General features: G+C 44.6%; 2 protein-coding genes and 1 pseudogene across 2 annotated transcripts; all 3 read right to left on the minus strand.

Moving 5' to 3' along the window:
* Positions 1–2,554: 2,554 nt before the first annotated feature.
* On the minus strand, positions 2,555–4,081 carry LOC124686148 (high-affinity nitrate transporter 2.1-like). Its single transcript, XM_047220138.1, has one exon. The coding sequence runs from the start codon at positions 4,079–4,081 to the stop codon at positions 2,555–2,557; it is 1,527 nt and encodes a 508-aa protein (XP_047076094.1).
* Positions 4,082–12,934: 8,853 nt separating this feature from the next.
* LOC124686149 lies at positions 12,935–14,448 on the minus strand (annotated as a pseudogene).
* A 5,798-nt stretch (positions 14,449–20,246) lies between these two features.
* On the minus strand, positions 20,247–22,790 carry LOC124686150 (2'-deoxymugineic-acid 2'-dioxygenase-like). Its single transcript, XM_047220139.1, has 2 exons — positions 22,533–22,790; positions 20,247–21,335 (listed from the first exon to the last, which is right to left on the minus strand). Exons 1-2 carry the CDS (start codon positions 22,758–22,760, stop codon positions 20,508–20,510), a joined length of 1,056 nt encoding a protein of 351 aa, XP_047076095.1. The 5' UTR covers positions 22,761–22,790; the 3' UTR covers positions 20,247–20,507.
* Positions 22,791–23,911: the final 1,121 nt, after the last annotated feature.

Genomic DNA, 23,911 nt, shown 5'->3' on the forward strand with positions numbered 1-23,911 from the left:
TGGATGGCCACTCGTAGCATAGGGCATTGAAGCTAACGCGACAACAAGAACTAGTTTACTCCTCTGCCCGCAACAACAAGCGGTATGGCGCTGCAAAACAGAGTTGTCAGCGTTTAGTGCCCCCATGTCCTCATGTGTAATGTTTGATGATTTCGCCTAGCTCATGACTCATGGTGGCATACAATGTTGTTTAACATGTGTGTGGACATGCAACCATGTCATCACACATAACGTTTGATGATTTCGCCTTCCTCGTAGTGCTTTCCCTCTTGAGAAACCATGAGGCTGATCAGAAAATCACAGTAGCTCGACATAGGAGGGGCTAGGGATTTTGGTGCGCTAGGAAAAGCATTATGTATAGGAACATGCAGGTTGCATGGAAAGACCTGGCACGTGTCCGTCATTTACGGCAAGCTTGGTCATTCACCGGAAAGAAACCTTGTTTTTTGGATGGTCGCTTGTAGCACGTGGGGTTAAAACAGACACGACAAAAAGGAATGGTCTATTTCCTCCGTCCACAAGTAAGTGCATATTTCACATTATCGAAAGTCAAACATTATAAAATTTGACTAAGTTCTTAAAAAGGAGTAGCAACATTTATGACACTAGATTAGTATTACTAGATTAATTCATCATAAATATAGCTCATAATATAATAATTTGAAGTCACATAGTATCTTGTTATTTTTTGTAAAAAGTTGACTAAATTTAAGAAAGTTTAACGATAATAAACGCTAAACATATACTTATTCACATATGGACTGCAGGGCATATGCATATGCAAAACAAGTTCTTAACCTTTAGGCCCCACTTAATTGGTTGGTTGTTTATTAGTCCAATCCACAGGACGGATTCTAAACAGAGCAGTTGGCTCGTTGTGTTATTTTTTTTCGAGGTTAGTTCGTTTTACTATTCACGATGGTCCGTCGTTTCCAGGATGAAAACACCGGTAAATGGCACGGACCATCGGTCGTCCGGAAAATATGCCCCGGTTTTATAATTTCGGATCTATTAGAAGCGGGGCCCTAGTATTGCCCCCCACCCCTCCCCACCTTCCTGTTCATGAATCATAAGCGGGCTCTTCTGCCGAGCGTTACTCCTCGGCACCGCCTAGTCTGAAACCAGATCCTTTAACTTTGGGAAGCAAAGTTATCAAAGCTACAGTAGCCTAACTTTGCTTCTTCAAACTGTATGATCAAGGTTCAAATAATTTAAATTAATTTGTATAATACAAATTAATGTTATGCGTTTAGACTAATTACAGGAAAAATTACGGTGTAATAAAATTTAAACTTTTTAATATCTACAGTAATTACCTAAATTAACTAATCAGGGTGCATAACAGGGTTAGTACGTCTATACGGTACCCTGACTTCTCTTCCATTTTTCCTTGAGGTTGCTTCTCAATTTTAGAGGATTTGGTTCCGCTTAGTCCATGCTAGCTCTGCTCAACGACTTATAGCAGTATAATCGGCGCGCATAAGGGGCACGCAAGATGAGACTATTCTTAGTAGTACCGCGATGCTCCATGCATTACGGGCCGTACACATTCAACATCATGGTTGCTATATATATAATATATATACTCCATATCTATATATTCTGGGCTTCTGTCTCCATCGTCGGTAATCTAAAGTCTAAGCCTACGCCGTGTATCAAGAGCTGGCTAACGACAGGAGCAGGACTATTTTACTTCAGCAGAAGACTAGCTAGCTGGAGTACAACTTTAGAGGGCTAGCTATCTCATTGACCAACATTGTTAATTAACCAGCCGGTTGGCGAAAACGATCGTTAGCTGTTCCCATTTTTTCCCATGTGTATTATTTCGTAGTCGATGCTGACGATCGATCTGTAGCCGTCGACGGAAGCTATCGGACAAAAGTATGATCTGCGAGGACAAGGACAAGTTATACTTGATACGGTTGTGTTATTGCGTGTACGGAATAGTAGGTACTGTACTTCAACCTTTTTAAAATAAATGTCACAAATTCGTTTGCACATATCTCGAAACGTTTTAGTGTGTAGATACATCAGAATCTATATTAAATTTGCATGCTTATTTTCGAATGGAGGAAATATGTGTTAGTTCTTCGTCTGAGGCGGTTGCTCTATGGCAGGAGTCCTCGTCTACCATTTATTTAGAAATGAATTGGGCGAAAATAAGTAAAAGAGACGCAGCAGAGTCCTACCGTTTTCCTAAAAAAGAATCCCAAGACTACTGGTTACTAGATGAAACTAGTACAATATACAAGCAACAATTCAGGTGAACACAAATACAACAAGGAGAGACAAAGGTGTAAGAAAGATACTTTTAACCATAGATATCTCTTCTCATAACATGTTACAATCCCCTGTTGAGAGACTCAGGCCTCTCCCCTAAGCCGGGTTCGGATCGATAAGCTCCCACAAAGTCACGTGGTGTGAAAAAACCACGCCGTCCTAATAGGGTGCATCATCTCGACCCCAGGGGCATGTACATGCATATTTATGACGTGTTCGTACGTATATATACGTGTGGATTGTCTGGTGGTGAACTAAGTGTCGATCGAGAGATTTATACATGTTGGGGAGTGGTGTTTGGTGGGGTGGCGGGCACTGCGAGAATGGAGTTGCGCCTGCCACGCTCAGAGGTGCTGTTCTCGGCAAACTTGAGGCTGCCCCCATGGAGCCCCTTGTTTTTCTCCTCCTCCGTCCACTCGGCACCGTAGTATTCCTCCTCGGTGGCGCTGGCGCTGGGTGGGAGGAGCATTGACCCCCACTGCGGGAAGTGTACGAGCGCGACAGGGAGCGTGCACACCATGACCATGATGCCCATGTATTGGAGCCCCTTGCCAGTGGAGTACTGTGACGAAGTGAAGAAGAGGAACTGCGTGAGCCCACCACCCACATTACCACCGGCACCGCTCATGCCAGAGATGAGGCCGAGGGAGTGCCGGGAGACGAAGGGGATGACTCCGTACACAGCACCGCATGCAGCCTCAACGCAGATGGAGTAAAGGACCATGCATGTGACGGAAGTGGGGAGGGTGGTTGCACGGCCGAGACAGATGCAGAAGGCTCCGCCTGCAGTCTGGAGGATCCAGATGTTCCAGAGTCGAGCGCGCATGCCGAAGTAGCGGGCACCAAGGTCAGAGAGGTAGCCACCCATAGGACGCGCGAAGATATTGGCCAAGCCGAAGGAGGCAGCGATGGTGCCGGCAGCACGAAGGTCGAGGTGGAAGCTGTCGTAGTAGTACTCGGCGATCACATTGTTGGTGGTGAGCTCGACACCCATGCAGTAGCCGTAGATGAAGACGAATATCCAGGTGCGGTAGTTGGTGACGGCGCCTCGGAGAACGTCTGAAAACTTGTCTTTGTTCATATCACCATTTTTCTGGAGGCTCCCGAGGTTGCCATCGGGAAGGTCTTGTCCCATGGTGAGCACGAGCAAGCCCATCACCACCAACATCATTCCCGGGACAAAGTAGGCAAGCCGCCATGCTGTGAATTCAGTTGCACCACATGCCAAGATGGCGTCAAAGACGAGAGGCATGATGAGCTGGGTGGCGCCGCCACCCATATCGCCCCACCCCGCAGTCAAGCCGCCAACCGTCCCGATGATCTTGCTGTTGAACATGGTGCTCACCCAGTACTGGCATGACACGAAGGTGGCGAGTGAGACACCAATGAGGAAACGGATAGTAATGTATCCGGCAGGGCCTTCGATGATGGACATGCAGAACACCGCTGGCGCGGAGAGCATGACAAGGAAGGCACATCCATAGCGCGGGCCGAGGAGGTCGCAGATGGCGCCCATGGCCAGCCTAGAGAAGATGGCGCCAGAGACAGATGCGACCCCGGCGTTGCCGATGTCGGCCTTGGTAAGGTTGAGGTTGTCGCGGATGATGGGGATGAGCGGCGCGGCGGCAAACGTAGAGACGACGCAGGTGAAGAAGGACATCCACCCGAGGTGGAAGGCGCGCATGTGAGGGTTGCCGAAGGAGAATATCTTTATGGACTTGGCCTTGTGCTCTGAGTCCACCGGCAGCGAGAACCGTGGTGGTGCCGCTGTGCCACCCTCCCTGCCGACCTCCATTTCCATATCTTCTTCCTTTGGGGCGGCTTGGAAGAAGGTATCTTCTTCCTTGCTCGGTTGCTCCTTGGAGCTCTGAGAGCTCCGCGGTAGTCTGTGCCTAAGAACTCGGCAAGAAGAGCAACTTAGAGTCTTGAGGTTGCAAACTTGCAATGGTTGGTGTGTGCTCGAGAGACTGCAAGGAGACATGTATTTATAGCAGCAGGAGCTGCTTCAGTTTGGCATATTCGCTGGTATCTGTTTCCGCAGGTTCGTTTTGTATAGTTAGGTCGTTTCAACTAATATTCCATGTATTTTGCTCAAGTTAATGTGCACACCGGGCATTAGTTATATGTTTGACGTGCTACTACTCTGTTTCTTAACTAACACTGTCCAACTAATTAATGAAGAGATTAACAATGATCGTACATCTGTACGGTGTTGAACCTATCAGAGCTGCCTAACTACTTATATGGAGTATGAAAGGCATTGATTTTTGCAAGTGCAGAACTATGCAAAGAATGGCACAGTAGGGTTTATTCGATCTGACTGCAACATTTCCAGCTTTCTTCTAGATCGACTTCTAGTACTCCACACGCATAGAACGCGTTGATGGGCCGTAAGTGGAACACGCATATACGCATACACGCAACGTGCCTCGATCTGTCACTGCGATTGTGATTGTTGTAAGCCGTGCAGAGAGTTGACCATGCCTTGCTTACACATGCAGGAGCTGGATCGGAGTTTAAGATGTGTTTCTACAGCATTAAACAAGTTTACCGCATAGATTACAAATTTAGTTAATCACATTGTATTTTGGGAAATGGTTACCCTGCCGCTGCATTGGTTGATGAAGATTTTTTTTGCGAAATTCAACCGATTTATTAATAATCATCAATAGCAGTAAATATTGCCTAAAAAAATAAAAAAAATACAAATAAGTACTCAGACCACCTAGCGACGACTACGAGACACTATCACGAGCCGAAGACATGCGGTCATTCTCGCCCCTCCATAGCCGAGCCGGGCAAAATTTTGCGTAGTAGAGATTGTTGAAGTAAACAGATGAGAAGTCATCGTGTTAAAGCCTCAAAATACAATCGCACCAGAGCATCAACCTTCGTCAATAATGACAACCGTAGATTGAAAGAGGCTGACATGATACCACATCAACAAACACGAAACCCAACCGGATGATGAAGATATATTAACTAGTATAGTAGTTGCACTAGGTTCATGCTCAAGTGGCTTATGTGTACGTTCTTCGATCAGTGAATTAATAACTAAGAATTACCGGCAAGTACTTGCGATATCTTGCAAGTACTTGGGATCGATTTATTACGGTGTTGGTTTTCTTTTCCGATAAGGAGTACAATCAGCTGATGATTCCACCTTCAAGATCGCCAATCTACTTAAATGACAAGCTTATATTTTTACGATAAAGATGATAAGCTTATATATGGTTAAGAATTTCAGATGAGAGGTTGCACAGTGCATTTCATGTGCAAATGTACAAGAGTTGCAAACAGAGATGAGAGGTTGCAAAGTGCATTGAACGCAATATATTCAGGTGGAGATTCTCTCCCCCGGTGAAAGCTTCAAAAGAAGAACGTACAACTCCTGCGACCAGCCATATCGAGTTGACTTCGTGTAAGAAGATTGAATCGATCTGGCTGCAACAGCACTTAACCTCCAGGCAGCCATATTGAAACGTACAAATTAAGAATTGACTAGTTGCGGCATTGCAGGGGTTTGAACATGCAAGAGTACGGGGGTGGTGCGTTGCCTTACAAAATTGATACCAGGAACTCTCTAGAGTTATGATGTGTACTTTGACTTCAAAAACACGAGTTCAGGTGGCCCATTAACCTCACTAAGTTAATGTGATCTTGTTTTTTTTGGGCTGTGTCCCACTCGATACCTCCGTGGCCGTCCATAAGCGAAGAGCTAGCTTGCCATAGGTATGAGTATGAGGCCACAGGTGCGAAAAGTGATTTTGAAATGTTACAAAATGCAAAATAAAATCCATAGGTAAATGCCCTTTTTTGTGTGTTTGACTCTCTGGCGTGGAAAAAAGGTCTGAGTTTTGCACACTGTAATCTTTACTTAGAACTTTTATTTGTGATAGTAATTAGTTTAGTTTATTATCTAAAATATTGTTTAAATATGAAATGAACACAACGAATCTTTGAAAAGATAGACCTGCTACAACTTGAAACACTAATAGGCCATTAAATGATCATGATTGCGATGACCCGTGCTGGTCTGCTCAATTAAACGGGTTATTTCTAGGCTATCTCATCCAAGAAAGAACAATAACATGCTCGAATCATTGTGGATATGGTGGGGACTAGTACTAAAATGGGCTGGCCCAATTAGCGTAGCAGGCCACCGCTAGGTTAACCCATTTGGGCGGTAGAGCAAATGGACCGCTGATACTCACATGACCCGCCAGTCAACCTAACTTAGGTTGGCCCGGTCAATTAATTAACCGGTCAAATTTTTAAGTTGGGTCATTCGACATACTAGCTGGGCCAGCCCTATCAACAAATTGGCCGGTCAAACTTTTAAGTTAGCTAGCCCACATACTAACTGGTTTAGCCTAGTTTACCAATTACCGGCCAAACCACGGAAGTGGCCCGGCCCTCCTACAATATGGGCTGGCTCATTTAGTTGTTTGATCGATCAAACAAAAACATTCATCCCTGCCAGCCTGCTAAGTGGGCCAGCCCATTTAACAAGTTGACTAGTCAAACCAAGGCAATTGGCCCGATACGTGTAATAAATAAGTTGGCTGCTTAAGGCGTGGAAGGCCTTGTATGGGCCAGTCATCAACCAAGGTTTTTCAACCAGTTAACGGCATTACATGCCATTTAACGGTGTCCGACCCATGTTAGTTAGCATGACGTCAACAATTAACGGCCTCTCGAACCTCTTTTTCCATGGTCCAATTTTTCGTGACTAAAGGCCCTTCATCCATCACGGAGCAAAAAAAAAATCCATGGTAGATCCTATATCTAACGTGATATGCACCACATAACCCGTTTCACCGGCTTAGACTCATTAACTAAAATAATACCCTTAGCCGCTGATTTTTTGCCATCATAGACAACAATTTTTTTTTGTAGTGACTCAACAGAACAAGAAAACCCCAGTTTTTTGAATTTTTGACTTTCACTAACCGTCCTGAAATCGAAAGAATTTGGATTTTTATGACTTAAGGTTTTCACTAGAAAATAAACTCGGCCAAAAGGATAGGAGAAAATGGCTAATGGAAGATCGATACGCCTGCCATGGAGTGGCCAAAACCTCCTACCACGCGATAGGAGGTGTTCTTCCCCCTGGAACGTCCGATTGACCACAGTCTTTCATGTGCCTCTCCATCTTGACATAAAACCATATATTAATAGCCCTTCTATTTCACGATGGACGACATTGGAGATATGCAACCAAGGGTGCCTCCGGGAGAGTTTGAGGGGGGAAGGATGCCGGAATTGGTCTGTCAACAAATACTAGTATGCATGTACATGCATGGTAAGCACACAACGTTTACATATCATATACGGTGTGATTAGCATACTCATATCATTTTTTCTTGCTTTAAAATTCCTTTCCAATATGTCAACAAATACAAATAATCTTGGCCGTGGTGGGTGCATCAGGGGATACTTCTAAGCAAATACAAGCTAATGGATCATACTTCCTTTTTTTCGAGGAAATTTAGCATACTTACGCAGTGTCAGCGAACACACAAATGAAGCTAGCAGAAACAACATTGGATCCTATCATGCAAACAACCAATTAACTAATACCCCTCCCTTAAAAATCAAATACAATACCCCTAGAACTTTCTACCTGCAATGCATGACACCACTGTTCCCATCGAGTGCAGGCTACGTAGAGCATAGGGGCGTTGAGGAGTATTTCGGAGATGGGGAGAAAACCGGGTACGAATAAGAAGCAACCTCGGCAGGGTGAATTTCATGGCCGTTGGATGTGGTCCATGTGGCCGGCCGGTGTCATGGGTAAAGGGGTCCAAACTAGGGGTAGCAGCAGGTGGAAGATGTGCAGAGTCGAGGTTGTGGCTGAGCTATGTGCGGGCCGAACGTCGGCTGGAAAACTTGGTGCGGGGGACACTGCGGGTGGAGGAGACACATCGGGGAGAAACTGCTCGCGTGCATCCATAATCATGTGCCCTCCGTGGAGACCCCATTATATTGCGCCACACCGCCAAGAGTCGGCGCCAGCCGATGCGGTAGATGAAAACCCGCTCCACCGGCCTAGCGGACTCATCGAGGCATAATGTGTTCCAAAACAATGCATCCAATAGAGTTAGCGACACCGAAAGTGTCGCCATCGTCCGATCTAAGAGACTCGGATCTAGGGTTCCCTAGAACATCTAGGAGGCTAGATATTCACATCGACGATACTTTCAACACGGTAATGACTCCACCTACCGCCATTGTTAGCTCTGCCCGCGCTAGAACCCGGCTGTCACAGACGGACCACCTTGCCTCAACCCTGCGCACTATAGCTTAGGGGCCGAGCTGTGAAAGGGAGAGTTGTCACGATGTCATATGCCGTTGATCTGCCTGGAGAGGCCCCCTTGACCGTCCGCCACGCCGCCGCAGAAGCAACCACGTTGTGACACCTGACGGCCGCACCCTAGCAATGCCCTAGGCATCTTCCCTGTCCGACCTCTTCAGGTGAGCTTGTTTGACAAACTGAACTTTCCCAACTACTCATTACACCGAGTAATCATGCTTGCGCTGAAAACAAAATTTTTTTTGGTTTAGTTGAGTTGACTGAGGGTCTCGTGGTTTAGGTAATCGTCCCATTTTCATCCATGACCGTACCGTATTGGGTCCATATATGTATTTGTTTACAAGGTTTTCATATTCGTTTTCGCTTCACAAACAATAAAAATGAAAAGAAAAAAGTGTGGCACCAATCAATTTCATCGTTTCCGCTGTGTTTTCATCTCTATTCTTGATCTTCTCTTAGAGTCAACTGTTCAAACGCACGGTGTGCCGTCCAAATAGTATATGTGAGTCGATGCCAATTAGTGGGAGCTGAGACTTCAGGCCGATCACCCACACCCATGTTTTCTAGTCATAGTATTATTATGGCAGTACGTGTCTAGTACAGTAGTAGCAACCACGTACCGCACCGTAAGTTTGTTGCATGTGTGAGCCAACTGCTTAAACAATTATCTACATTGTTGACGAAGATGAAATTAATACACATTTGGACTTGGTATCCAAGTACTATAGCCTAGCATATATACCCTGGAATGGTATTACTCCATATATAAGTAGTTTGGCAGGCAAGCAAGCCCGTCTCCTCCAGGATTATGGGGGCAAATAGTCGCTGCCATGAATGGATTGAATCAATGGGACTGTGGCGCAGACGACCTTCTCCATGATCATTAGGTCAATGCTTTTATGAGTAGGATAATGTTCTCAGTCCTGTTTCGCGAGGTATTTGTTTATTGATATGTTCACACATGTAGACAAATGCCAACAACTGCAACATACCTCACGGATACGTCACTCGTGATACTCTCATTATGTATCAACTGTACCGCACTTTGTCCTTATTTTTTTAGATAAAAGGCATGGACTGCCCGGCTTTAAATTAATAAAGCCCTCAGGTTCAACATAGACAAAGTTTAAACATTACATGCTGCGGCATACAGCTTCGCTAAACAAACGAACTAGAACGGAAAGCGAACAACATCAGGGGCGCCGGTGCAACTCAGGTGGCTTGGTCATTCCTTCTTGGGGCCGCTGCGTCGTGAAGAAGATTGAGCTCGGCGATCGCGTGTTCTATCCACGGCCGATCCAGAGGCTTTGCCAGGGGCTTCCACAGCTGAAGAAAGAGCAAACTAGTTATGATACCATCACGCCATTTGCATAACATCCATTTTTGATTGGGTATGCCTTTGTGTAAATAGTAAAGGAATATAGTTTGATAACAATATCGAGATGCATGTTTCGAAATAATGGCCCAAGGCACACGATGTTGTTTAACACCGGCTCGGGTGGCCACGCGACCGTGCCATCATGTGTAACGTTTGATAATTTCAGCTATCTCATGGTGGCATGCGATGTTGTTTACCGCGTGGGTGGACATGCGACCGTGTCATCACACGTAACTATTGATGATTCCGCCTTCATGATGGTGCGTTCCCTTTGGAGAGACCATGAGGCTGATCGGAAAATAACATTAGTTCAATGTAGGAGGGACAAGGGTTTCGGTGTGTTAGGAATTATTATTGGAACACATGCTGCAAGGAAAGACCTAGCATGCGTCCATCGGTTCCGGCATGCTTGGTCATTCACCAAAAACCCTTGCTTTTTGGATGGCCACTCGTAGCATAGGGCATTGAAGCTAACGCGACAACAAGAACTAGTTTACTCCTCTGCCCGCAACAACAAGCAGTATGGCGCTGCAAAACAGGTTGTCAGCGTTTAGTGCCCCCATGTCCTCATGTGTAATGTTTGATGATTTCGCCTAGCTCATGCCTCATGGTGGCATACAATGTTGTTTAACATGTGTGTGGACATGCAACCATGTCATCACACATAACGTTTGATGATTTCGCCTTCCTCGTAGTGCTTTCCCTCTTGAGAAACCATGAGGCTGATCAGAAAATCACAGTAGCTCGACATAGGAGGGGCTAGGGATTTTGGTGCGCTAGGAAAAGCATTATGTATAGGAACATGCAGGTTGCATGGAAAGACCTGGCACGTGTCTGTCATTTACGGCAAGCTTGGTCATTCACCGGAAAGAAACCTTGTTTTTTGGATGGTCGCTTGTAGCACGTGGGGTTAAAACAGACACGACAAAAAGGAATGGTCTATTTCCTCCGTCCACAAGTAAGTGCATATTTCACATTATCGAAAGTCAAACATTATAAAATTTGACTAAGTTCTTAAAAAGGAGTAGCAACATTTATGACACTAGATTAGTATTACTAGATTAATTCATCATAAATATAGCTCATAATATAATAATTTGAAGTCACATAGTATCTTGTTATTTTTTGTAAAAAGTTGACTAAATTTAAGAAAGTTTAACGATAATAAACGCTAAACATATACTTATTCACATATGGACTGCAGGGCATATGCATATGCAAAACAAGTTCTTAACCTTTAGGCCCCACTTAATTGGTTGGTTGTTTATTAGGCCAATCCGCAGGACGGATTCTAAACAGAGCAGTTGGCTCGTTGTATTTTTTTTTTCGAAGTTAGTTCGTTGTATTATTCACGATGGTCCCTCGTTTCCAGGACGAAAACCGTCCGGAAAATATGCCCCGGTTTTATAATTTCGGATCTATTAGAAGCGGGGCCCTAGTATTGCCCCCCCCTCCTCCCCACCTTCCTATTCATGAATCATAAGCAGGCTCTTCTGTCGAGCGTTACTCCTCGGCACCGCCTAGTCTGAAACCAGATCCTTGGGAAGCAAAGTTATCAAAGCTACAGTAGCCTAACTTTGCTTCTTCAAACTGTATGATCAAGGTTCAAATAATTTATACGAGTATTAATTTGTATAATACAAATTAATGTTATGCATTTAGACTAATTACAGGAAAAATTACGGTGTAATAAAATTTAAACTTCTTAATATCTACAGTAATTACCTAAATTAACTAATTAGGGTGCATAACAGGGTTAGTACGTCTATACGGTACCCTGACTTCTCTTCCATTTTTCCTTGAGGTTGCTTCTCAATGTTAGAGGATTTGGTTCCGCTTAGTCCATGCTAGCTCTGCTCAACGACTTATAGCAGTATAATCGGCGCGCATAAGGGCACGCAAGATGAGACTATTCTTAGTAGTACCGCGATGCTCCATGCATTACGGGCCGTACACATTCAACATCATGGTTGCTATATCCCTATATAATATATATACTCCATATCTATATATTCTGGGCTTCTGTCTCCATCGTCGGTAATCTAAAGTCTAAGCCTACGCCGTGTATCAAGAGCTGGCTAACGACAGGAGCAGGACTATTTTACTTCAGCAGAAGACTAGCTAGCTGGAGTACAACTTTAGAGGGCTAGCTATCTCATTGACCAACATTGTTAATTAACCAGCAGGTTGGCGAAAACGATCGTTAGCTGTTCCCACTTTTTCCCATGTGTATTATTTCGTAGTCGATGCTGACGATCTGTAGCCGTCGACGGAAGCTATCGGACAAAAGTATGATCTGCGAGGACAAGGACAAGTTATACTACTTGATACGGTTGCGTTATTGCGTGTACGGAATAGTAGGTACTTCAACCTTTTTAAAATAAATGTCACAAATTCGATTGCACATATCTCGAAACGTTTTAGTGTGTAGATACATCAGAATCTATATTAAATTTGCATGCTTATTTTCGAATGGAGGAAATATGTGTTAGTTCTTCGTCTGACGCGGTTGCTCTATGGCAGGAGTCCTCGTCTACCATTTATTTAGAAATGAATTGGGCGAAAATAAGTAAAAGAGACGCAGCAGAGTCCTACCGTTTTCCTAAAAAAGAATCCCAAGACTACTGGTTACTAGATGAAACTAGTACAATATACAAGCAACAATTCAGGTGAACACAAATACAACAAGGAGAGACAAAGGTGTAAGAAAGATACTTTTAACCATATATATCTCTTCTCATAACATGTTACAATCCCCGGTTGAGAGACTCAGGCCTCTCCCCTAAGCCGGGTTCGGATCGATAAGCTCCCACAAAGTCACGTGGTGTGAAAAAACCACGCCGTACTAATAGGGTGCATCATCTCGACCCCAGGGGCATGTACATGCATATTTATGACGTGTTCGTACGTATATATACGTGTGGATTGTCTGGTGGTGAACTAAGTGTCGATCGAGAGATTTATACGTGTTGGGGAGTGGTGTTTGGTGGGGTGGCGGGCACTGCGAGAATGGAGTTGCGCCTGCCACGCTCGGAGGTGCTGTTCTCGGCAAACTTGAGGCTGCCCCCATGGAGCCCCTTGTTTTTCTCCTCCTCCGTCCACTCGGCACCGTAGTATTCCTCCTCGGTGGCGCTGGCGCTGGGTGGGAGGAACATTGACCCCCACTGCGGGAAGTGTACGAGCGCGACGGGGAGCGTGCACACCATGACCATGATGCCCATGTATTGGAGCCCCTTGCCTGTCGAGTACTGTGACGAAGTGAAGAAGAGGAACTGCGTGAGCCCACCACCCACATTACCGCCGGCACCGCTCATGCCAGAGATGAGGCCGAGGGAGCGCCGGGAGACGAAGGGGATGACTCCGTACACAGCACCGCATGCAGCCTCAACACAGATGGAGTAAAGGACCATGCATGTGACGGAAGTGGGGAGGGTGGTTGCACGGCCGAGACAGATGCAGAAGACTCCGCCTGCAGTCTGGAGGATCCAGATGTTCCAGAGTCGGGCTCGCATTCCGAAGTAGCGGGCACCAAGGTCGGAGAGGTATCCACCCATAGGGCGTGCGAAGATATTGGCCAAGCCGAAGCAGGCGGCAATGGTGCCGGCTGCGCGGAGGTCAAGGTGGAAGCTGTCGTAGTAGTACTCGGCAATCACGTTGTTGGTGGTGAGCTCGACACCCATGCAGTAGCCGTAGATGAAGACAAATATCCAGGTGCGGTAGTTGGTGACTGCACCGCGGAGAACGTTGGAAAACTTGTCTTTGTTCATGTCGCCATTTTTCTGGAGGCTCCCGAGGTTGCCATCGGGAAGGTCTTGTCCCAAGGTAAGCACGAGCAAGCCCATCACCACCAACATCATTCCTGGGACAAAGTAGGCGAGGCGCCACGCAGTGAACTCCGTCGCACCACATGCCAAGATGGCGTCGAAGACGAGAGGCATGATGAGCTGGGTGGCACCACCACCCATATCACCCCACCCCGCCGTTAAGCCACCGACTGTCCCGATGATCTTGCTATTGAACATGGTGCTCACCCAGTATTGGCACGACACAAAGGTGGCAAGCGAGACGCCGATGAGGAAGCGGATAGTGATGTATCCGGCAGGGCCCTCGATGACCGACATGCAGAACACTGCAGGTGCGGAGAGCATGACAAGGAAGGCACAACCATAGCGCGGACCGAGGAGGTCGCAGATGGCTCCCATGGCCAGCCTGGAGAAGATGGCGCCAGAGACGGAGGCGACTCCGGCGTTGCCGATGTCGGCCTTGGTGAGGTTGAGGTTGTCGCGGATGATCGGGATGAGGGCGCAGCGGCGAACGTGGAGACGACGCAGGTGAAGAAGGACATCCACCCAAGGTGGAAGGCACGCATGTGAGGGTTGCCGAAGGAGAATATCTTGATGGATTTGGCCTTGTGCTCCGAGTCCACCGGCAGCGAGAACTGGGGCGGCGCTGCTGTAGCGCTCTCCATTTCCATATCCTCTTCTCTTGAAGAGGGAAGGCTTCTTCCTCCTTGCTTGGTTGCTCCCTGGAGCTTTCAGCTAGAGCTGCACTATGGACTTATAGCTACGCAAGAGGAGCTGATACTTAAAGAGTCTTTGAGGTTGCAATGCCTGTCTTGGTTTGAGCTCGATAGACTACAGGGAGGCCTGTATTTATAGGCTGCAGGAACAGCTTCAGCTTGGTATATTATTTGGCATATGCTACAACTGTTTCATTTTGTCAAGACCGTCTCAATTAGTTTTACATGCATTTCCTCAAGTTAATTCACACCTTAATTGTTATATGTTTGACCTTCCCTCTGTTTCTTAATCAACTCAGTCCAACTAACAAATATGTTAACACTGATCGTACATCTGTCCCGCTGAACTTATCAGGGCTGCCAAACAACTTATACTTTGCATTAACTCTTGCAAGTACAGGGCTATGCAAAGAGTTGACCCTGTATGGTTTATTCGATCTGACTGCGAATCTTGCATGTTGAGATATTCCCAAAAGTTATTCTAGCTTATAGGTTGGTAAAAAAAATCAGAGTGTACGTACTTTGGGCAGCTCCTGAGCATGAATGTTGTTACCATGTTGGGTAGCCTGGTAAATTAGTACCGGCTTGTCACTACTCAACTATTATGTTCAACCTAAGCCCTAACTGTTATGTTCCAAACTCATGGTCCTCCCTCCTAGCTACCAAAACACGATTTGAAATCCATGTTTCATCTTAGAATCTTGTCTGATGCTTCACTGGTGATTCTTCAAGTAACCGCGGTAACCAGATAACCTATCTTCCCCTCGAAAAATAATCCGGTTGGGAGATCCTCTTTGGAGTAGAGAGTTGGGTTAGTCTGCAGACAACAGCTTGTATACTCCACATGCATGTAACACGTCGATAAACCGTAAATTGCTCCACTCTCTCCGCGTTGACCGTATAGATGCAGAAGGTCCAGCTACCACACAACGACGTGCCTCGATCTCTCTACGATTCTGCTGTCTGAAACTGTCCAAATTTCAGTTGACTGTGCGGAACTATTAGCCCAGCTTTCGCACATGCAGGAGCTGGAGGTGAATTTAGTTTAAGGTGTGTTACAGAATTTAAAAAGTACAGACGACCAATTTACCAAAGTGTGCTACAGAATTTGGTTATGCTTGTTAATGTTGGGTTTCTGAATCAGTAAATTTACTTGCAAGTAATTACGGTTGATTTAGTACTGTCAGCTTGGCAACATAAGAAATCCATGCGTCATACCAGGTCTGTCAAGCTACTTATAAGATAAGCTTATATATGATTGAAAATTTGAGATAAGATTAGCACTAAGTGCATTGCATACATGTGCAGAAGGGTGTAGAACAGTTGCAATCAAAACGTACAACTCCAACGACCAACCGTGAGTACAAACAAAACCGTGTGAGCGATCCAAGAGTTGACTCTGCCTGCACAAGCACGCGATAGTACGGAACATGGTGGTTGCCTCGTCATTCATCGATCAGCCATATGCGGTGCATGATCCATTAATTAGTTTGTGTTGGTCTAGATCTATACAGAGATCACATTACGAATCTGTAACCCGTATACAAAGTGTAAACCAGGCACTAAAAATACTACTACCTCCATACCGGGTTTATGGGTGTATTACTTACTTCGAGAGGAAAATAATAACTATTATTTTGGTCAACAAAATATAAAATATATGTCATAAAAATTATATCATTAGATTCATATTTTAGGACATGTTTCTCATATGAATATCACCATTTAAACCATTACAATAATCGTGTGTAATTTATTATCTATGACATCGAAAAAATGATCACCGTCATTATTGAAAGAGAGACTAAGTAAACTCATGAACCTAGATCCATTGTTAACTAAGAAGTAAAACCTTTGTCTTGTCCTCTTGAGAGGATTGGGACATTTGTGAGATCCTCACAACCATTACTTTGTTAATTCAAAACTTGAAAACAAACCATCAGCCCTTGCATTTGTATTGTTTAGTTCATAGATAATTATAATTGTGACACTCTAGCTAGTTTCAAAAGGTATATTGATTTACCTTCTTTCTATCGAGTATGTCATGCCTGCACTTGGAGCTTATCAATATCTCGTAGGTGTTGTACAATTTGGTGCTATAATCCTCTCGCGTTTGGGTGTGATATGCCTAGCTGCAGGAGTTGGCACCAGTTATCTCGACATCGCCATCAACTCCGATGCGATGACACAATCATCGAGGGTAATTTGTTTTGTTTTATGTAGCACATTCCGCAATACTGCCCCAGGGTTTTCCAAAGCGAGGACTCGGCGTACAAAGGAGAACTTGGAGTACATGACAAGTCAATATTATTTGCCTCAGTACACCTGAGATATCATTGTAACTGACTCAGATCAGATCTACATGCACTTTTGAGATGTATACCAACTCGGCTCCTTGTAATCCTAATCGCTAGCTGCTTATATAAGACAAGGAGGGGCATGTCGAGTCGTACCAATTCAGCCACCTTGCAATCCTGCAAAAAACAACCAACACCATAGCGTTATAGAGACACATTTGGAGATTACAATCGAGCATAAGGAACACACTCAGCCATAAAATAGGGGCAGGCATCAAAATGTATTAATCTGTATCTCCGAGTGCTACTAACGGAATCTTCTAGGCGCATCACCCCATTTTATTTAGCTGATAAACACAACATCACCACATATTCTTTATCGATAAAATACCTCCACACTCTTGTACATGCCGGAGCTGGTAGTGAATTTTTGTATATATTTTTAAAAAATTTCAAAGAGTTTATGTACAAAAAGAGCATATTGCTAGAGATAAGCAAGAGCTGGCTATCTAGCAGGCCCTAGGCCTAAAAAGAAGAAAAAACAAACTTATTTGAGGTTATTGAAATCTCTTAACCCAAGACTTGAGACCAGCATATGACTTTTTAGGAGTCTTACGTAGAAGTAGCGAAATTAGAGGCATAATTTACCAAAGTTTAGTTTGGTAAATTATGCCTCTAATTCTAAGAGCCGGTAGTGAATTTAGTTTAAGGTCTGCTACGGAATCAAACAAATCAGAGGCATAATTTACCAAAGTTGATTAACTGACTACTAATGGTATACCCCGTTCAAACTGCACAAGGACAAACCAATAGAGCCAAACAAAGTATGAGTTACTTGCAAGTAATTGCGGCTGCTTTAGTGCCATCATCTTGGCAACCTAAGAAATCCGTGCATCTTATCAGGTTAGTGGGAGTAACATAGCTAGTAACATCACACAACCCAAAGCATTTTGGTGACATGGCATGATAATAAATGAAGAAAGGGAGTGAGGTGGTAACTAGCTATGTTACCATAACATCACACTTCTCAAGACAAGATGAGTCTACAATCTAATAAATATAGCATGCATGATACCACATATAAGTAACTATCCACTATGAAGGTAGTAACATAGTGTAGTAACATGCACCATGTTACTACTCTATGTTACTCCCCACTATGACTAGTCTTTGCATGTGCAAGAGTTGCAATCAAAACGTACAACTCGTACGACCAACCGCGAGTACAAACAAAACCGATCCAAGAGTTGACCCTGCGTGCACAAGCATCTACACACGCAATAGTACGGAACCATGGTGGTTGCTTCGTCATCGATCCATTGATTAGTTGGCGTCGGTTCGAGATCTGTCTAGAGATCAACAAAAGCTTGCACTATTTTTTGTTCAGCTTCATTACTAAAACACAACAGCTGTTGGGAATCATTGACCAAACTAGGTTAATTAATTACTTGGTCAAATCCATCTATAACAAAATAAAATGGTTGGTACTCCACCCCATTACAAATCTCCTTGCTTTCTGTGTTTATCAAAGTTAAACTTTATAAAAATTTACCCGATATTTAGAAAAAGATGTCAACATCTATAATATAAAATCTACGGAGTATTATATACTAAAACCACCAAAAATATTTTTTAATTATATATGCATTTGATATTATGATTGTTGATATTTTTATTTTTGATCAAATTTTATAAATTTCAATTTTGGAAAAACCCAAAAACGAGATAATTGTGAACGGATGGTGTACATCGATCCGCTCAATTAGATGTACGGCTGCAGCTTACTACTACTGAGTCAGCACGACGTGTAACTGCATGTGTTGCATGTCGCGTTATGAAATAAACTAAGATGTGCATAACATTACGGGAAGAGTTGACCACATCTCCAAAAGCACATGCATGCGACTAGGCGAGTGTGCCGTACCGTACGTGGCTCCGTCACCAGTGTGATCTAAAGTCAATGACGGCTTATTATATGTGAATGGCATCAAGAGCCATCGACATCTCAACTGCAGCTGGCCCTTGGAGCTTATCAGGGATGCCAACCTACTTATACCAGATAAGCTATACAATATACGAGAGGTCGACAGTGCACACATTAATTTAGCTCCTTGCCGTACAAACAGCTGACTTTGTGGAAGCAGGTAGCAGTGTACAAAACGTACTCCTGGGACAAAACTAGTTGCAGGGTTGCACATGCCTTGATTCTCCGCTAATCAATTGTTGGTACGTAGTAGTAACTACCAAGAACTATCTAGAGACATGATGTGTATATTGTTAATTTCAAATTAAATCAAGAGTTCAGTGGCACATCATTCACCATATCAAGTTAAACTAGCCCATTTCTGGGGGGCTCTCTTGCTCTCCCCGTCCCCAACCGACGAGCTAAGCTTACCCGACATACGCATAGTGTAAGTCATCTTGCCCATGAAATAATTTTGCAAACATCTGAAAACTGCAAGAAAATTTGGACATGCAAATGTAAAAATATGTCAAAAAATTAGTGATTAAATTTTAAGTTGCTAGATCATCATATTTTCTTATTTTCTCCAAGGTTAAAATGTGTTCCTTTTTATGAACTTTTAGAGTACATACAATGCATGAAAATTTATGGGCTTATTTTCCAAAAAAAAAATTGAGATTTGTAAATATTGTTTAGGCCCGCCATTTAAGAGTTAAGACCAAGTGTAAGAAAACATGAGAGATAGGCCTAAGAAAACCATAGACCAAGGGAATGGACGCTAAGAAAAGCACGTAGTCAACATTTCCCTTCTTTCTATACTGAGCATATAGCATGCATGCGCAACGAAATCAGAGGGGTGTATAGGAAACTGTCAAAACGAGGACGATACTAAAACTACCCGAAATTTCGAATGGTGAATTCAAACTGAAAAAAAAAACCCGGTATATCTCGTGGGCTGAAGGGAACTAAAATTTGCTCAGATGAGTGTACTAGAGTGAGGCCTTCTGGGCTGGTGGGGATGAAGGAAAGCTCTCTTTAATGTATGGGCTTGCAGAGATAGAGAAACGAGCTCTCTATGAGCTTCTCTCTTGGACTCGGATATATATGTGTAATGGGCCCGTAAAAAACAACTGATTCGTGGGCTATGCCTTTTTTTAGATCTTTCGTGGGCTATATTGTGAGCTGAATCCCATGTGGCGCCAAATGTTTTTTTCTCCGAAAAAAAAGTGTAGCCAACGTTTCAGTAGAGACAGGACATACATCAAGCAAATGTTAATCAATGCTAGATCAGATCAGCTGAATTTGGTAACTTGTTCTTCTCCCATGAATGAATGATTTCTAATAGTATGGCTCATAACATTGCTCTCTTTCTGTGGCTCCTTGCACCACATGATGCAATTTGTATCCATGTAAACACGGCTACCGATCAATAAAGCAACATCGAGTTCCGTCACGCAATGAGAATATACAGAAGCAAAGCAGAGGAGATAATATCAGCTATAAGTATTTTCATTACATTTGACAATCGTACACTTCAAACTTTTTCTTGAAAAGCTAACACCACAGTAGCACATTTTTTTAGAGTATGTGACAATATGAAGTAAACATTAAGTTGTATATGGGACATCATGTCAATGCCCAGACACAACAACTTTTAGTATTAGACATTCAGACCGTTCTGCTCCAGGGCAGCTTACTAGTTTATTACTGAATATAGTGCATATCCATGCCAATATGCCATTGTTGGTATTGAGCTAGTCGCGGTGGATCCTGAAGGAGTCGAGCACGTCCTCCCTGCTGGCGGCAGCGGTGTTATACGCCTCCATGAACTCGCTGAACACAAACTCCCTGAACTTGGCAGGATTCGTCACCTCATCCACCATCTCCGGCGCCGGGCCGATGCGGCACTCCATCTTGGGCATGATGAGCGTCGCCACAGACATCCTCGCGACAGCGGAGTTGGTGATGGCACGGTGCTCCACGCTGGCCAGCGCCCCATTGGTTACGATCTCCATCTGGTGGCCAAAGTTGATAACAAAGGCGCCGGGGACAGGGCGGACGAGGAGCCACCGCCCGTTGTACCTCGCCTGGAGGCCCGCCACATCGCCCTGCGAGAGCACGGTGAGGAGGTGGCGGTCACAGTGCGGGAGGAGGCCGAGTGTGAGGCTCGGGTCCGGGCACGGCGGGTAGTAGTTGACGTTCATCTGGGTCTCGCCGCCACTGAGGTCGCCGGCGAAGAAGCCGGCGCTGAGGCCGAGACCCTCAGCGACGAGGCTGAGGAGCGTCTGGGCTAGCTCATGCGCCGCCTCGGAGAACTCGGCGAGGCGCGGCCGGAAGCTTGTTGGTTCCGCTGGCCAGTGGCGGACGAGCTCGTCGGAGACTGGGTGGCACTGGAGCTTGAGGTAGTCCCGCCAGTACCGCGTCTCGCTCTTGTCGTAGGATGTGCTCGAGGCGAGACGGAAGGGCTTGCTCTGGTCGTCGGAGCAGTAGGGCAGCTTCTCCTCCACTGGCATCGCGAAGAACTCCGCCGCCGCGTCACGGAACCCTCTCACTACGTCCTCCCCCACGCCGTGGTTCACCACCTGCGGGCAAGATCAAATCAGAAGGAAGGCTTTTCGATCCAATAAAAAATAAGGGTGTGACTACTTCTAGGACTAGCTTTGTTCTCGGTTAGATGATATCATCAAATTTCACTTGCAACTACTATTGCAACTGATGACTAGCACGAATCACAAAGTAAATTAAATAGTGCAGAACTTAACTGAGCATGAACTTAGTTTTCAGCTAGCAAATCCTAAAAAATAAACTGAACTTCGCAAAAAATGCTAATTTCAGTTGTTTCTGGCGGAAAACCAGGTGTAGAATTGGAAAGCTTTCAAATTCATGGTACAGTACACATACTTAACTTTTGTACATCAGATTATTCTTTAGCAGAAAAGTAATCTTTTAGGTGATGATTCATTTAGGATCCCACGAAGGGACGAAGCTGCCTTAGTGGCATTGATGTCAGCTGACACCAATATAAAAGTGCAAAACTTTCACTAATTAGTACAAACTCATGTTGATTTATGGAGGCTGACCCCAGTGTCATAGAGAGTATACAGATTTGACCCCATTGGTATTTGTTTCTAGCTTCGTCTCGAAGATTATATTAGATATGTGACAATGTGACAAACGCAACAACCTTTGGTAAGTGTTGTCTAATCATTACATCAGAGTTAAGATTTTGGATCGAAAAAAACAGAGAATTGAATTGTACTGAAATGTGAATTTCGGTTGTTTTGGACGGAAAACAACCGTAGAATTAAGTTTTTGTATCAAAAAAATCTGAGAATTTTTTAATTGTACCGAAATGCGAATTTGGTTGCTTTGGACGGAAAACAAGCGTATAATTAGAACGCTCTCATATTAATGGTACTATGTTAATTAGACACCACCTACATAATTTATAGATCAAATTATTGGTTGGTACGGAAATAATCTTTCATGTGATGATTTATTTTGGACGCCGACAAAGTAATCGAATTTTCAAAATTTCAGACCAATACCAAAATCTTGATCAAAACCGCAGAAGCAATTAAATCGGAAATTGTTGTTTTCAGCATGCATCTACTAAGTTACTAACTAAAACAGCAATAACATAAATTCTCTTTAGAAAAAATCCCAATTGCTTCGCTGCATGATTTACTAACTGAATTATGAAACCTTGGACCGGGACCAAAACCCTGATTTCATCAGAGCTCGGAAGCTCAAGCAGAGGAAGTTCATCGATCACGTGCCTGGAAGAAGCCGAATTCCTTGCCGGCCCGGACGATCTCCTCGGCGACGCGGCGGCGGAGGCCGTCGTCACCGGAAAGTGCGGCACGGTGCAGGTCGACGACGGGGAGGGTGACGCCGTCGTCGGGGCCGTCGACGCCGTCGAGCTGCAGGGCGGCGCGCTTCTCCGGCGGGAAGACGTACCTGTCCGGCACGGAGGCGTGCGCCGGCGCGTTGCAAAGCAGCTCCATCTCCGATCTCGATCTCGCGTGTCAGCTGTGTGTGCGTTGGTGTGTGTGTGGCAGATGAGCGGAATGAATGAGGTATTTATCAGCAAGCAACGTGCCAACCTTTCGCGTGTACGTATGTGATGAATGAAGCTTAGCAAGTTTGTTGGCAGTTGGAGGTTTTTGGGTGTGAGTGGCAGTGCAACCGTCGACGTGGAGGCATCTGAGCCGTCCGGTGCAGCGACGTGTGGACGGCAGACGGTGCTTGCTCGTCCGAGGAAACTTGTGTTCTTTTCTCAAGAGAGAACGTCCGAGAAAACTTGTGTTTTTCTTGGCCGGCTTAATCAACAGAAGATACGAGATCAAACCTTAGCGTAAAGGACGAGGACAGTATATACACTGGCGGTGTAGTTTAAGAGATTCCCTCATCTGATGCATCGATCTTTGTCGGCCGGCATTCGGTAATACCAAACGCTCCCTGCCATTTGACAGCCATGGATATTGTCATGAGAAATATTGAGGTGCACCACTGTGTTACGCTAGCTTTGGGATGCAGAATGAAACCAGTGGTGGTGGTGCATTCGAAGTCGGAACGAGATGAAAATTCCGTCAGTCCGGCCACAGATGTGAGCTAGGTTTAGGACAAGATGAATCTTATATGTGGACTACTTGTGTTTTATTCAAGGAAAAAAAATAGCGCGCTATAACAAAATAGTGTGGGTCTAAAAATACGCTATTAGCATGCTATAGCGTGCTATTAACGCGAATAGCGCGCTATAGCGCCGAAATAGCGTAGCGTCGGCTCTCCAGATATGTTATAGCGTGCTATTAGCGTTGGAATAGCGCGCTATTTTTTTCCATGGTTTTATTTCGTTGGGCAAGAAAACATGACTACAAACCACTACGACTGCCGATGGTTTAATATTTTTGAAACGGAAGACAATGTTTCACCTTATCATCAAACACGGAGTTTTAGTTTTAGATAATGACCAAACAAGCAAAAGGCTCGTAAAACAAAAGCGTGCTCTCCAAACAATATTGAAACCAAATGATTAGAATCCGCCGCAATCCACAAGGCTGCTTGATTTTTTAATTTTTTGCATTACCAAGGTAACCATGCATGGTAGATACATTTCAAAAAAAAAAACTTGCATTTCTTTCATTCCACGCCTCCC

The sequence above is a fragment of the Lolium rigidum genome, chromosome 2 (assembly GCF_022539505.1).
Source record: "Lolium rigidum isolate FL_2022 chromosome 2, APGP_CSIRO_Lrig_0.1, whole genome shotgun sequence".
NCBI classification, from domain to species: domain Eukaryota; kingdom Viridiplantae; phylum Streptophyta; class Magnoliopsida; order Poales; family Poaceae; genus Lolium; species Lolium rigidum.